An 898-nucleotide genomic window follows, 5' to 3' on the forward strand; every position below is an offset into this window, starting at 1 on the left:
AGTGAACCAGGGGACGAAAGAAGGATGAAATCCTCAAGAGTTTTACTAGTGATCCTGTGGCTTCAGTTAACTTGTGAGTTTGGGGCATTTCTACGGGAACATAAAGTAAAGTATTTGGAGTCATTGTCTATTGTAGGCCCATGGATAGAAACATGAATGTTATTTCCTTTAAATAAGGGAAGGTAGAGGTGGGAGGCCTGTGAAAAGATAACTTAAATTCTGCAGAAGAAGCATCCATTACCCAGCCAGTCTTCTTCGACTGACCATTCGTTGTCTCTTTGCACAGGGATGAGGAGCCAGCAGAAGGGAGTGGAGCAGAGCCCTGCATCTCTGCATGTTCCAGAGGGAGCCATCGCCTCTCTCAACTGCACTTATACTGACAGTGCCTCTCAGCTCTTCTGGTGGTACAGACAGTACCCCAGCAAAGGTCCTGAGTTGCTCCTGTACGGATACTTGAATAATGACAAAGAGGAAGGAAGATTTACAGCCCAGGTCAATAAAGCCAAGCAGTATGTCTCCCTGCTCATCAGAGACTCCCAGCCCAGCGACTCAGCCACCTACCTCTGTGCGCTGAGCACACAGTGCTCTGCAGGCACCTGCAGTCTGTACCCAAACCAGATGGGGCCCCAGCAATGCCTGAGGTAGAGCTTAGGCTGCAGGGCACCGAACTTCTGTTTGCTTTCTAGATGAAAATGAGAATTAAGAGTTAACAGAGGGAAATATTTTTATAATTCTGAAAATATTTAACCCTGAAGGAAAATTCAAGACACAATTTGATTCTGAATGACTGTTTGAAATAGTTTCCAGCCTTCCCTTTGTACTCTTTTTTTTTTTTTTCTTTATTTTTGCGGTACGCGGGCCTCTCACTGTTGTGGCCTCTCCTGTTGCGGAGCACAGG

The 898-nt window shown here is 46.0% G+C and overlaps 1 gene segment (V, D, J or C); it reads left to right on the forward strand.

The window, feature by feature from the left end:
* On the forward strand, positions 1-645 carry LOC112067440 (T cell receptor alpha variable 12-2-like). The segment is given in 2 exon segments: positions 1-73; positions 287-645. Coding segments are annotated over 2 exon segments (408 nt in total).
* The last annotated feature ends 253 nt before the right edge of the window (positions 646-898 follow it).

The sequence above is a fragment of the Physeter macrocephalus genome, chromosome 11, assembly GCF_002837175.3.
Source record: "Physeter macrocephalus isolate SW-GA chromosome 11, ASM283717v5, whole genome shotgun sequence".
Taxonomy (NCBI): Eukaryota; Metazoa; Chordata; class Mammalia; order Artiodactyla; family Physeteridae; genus Physeter; species Physeter macrocephalus.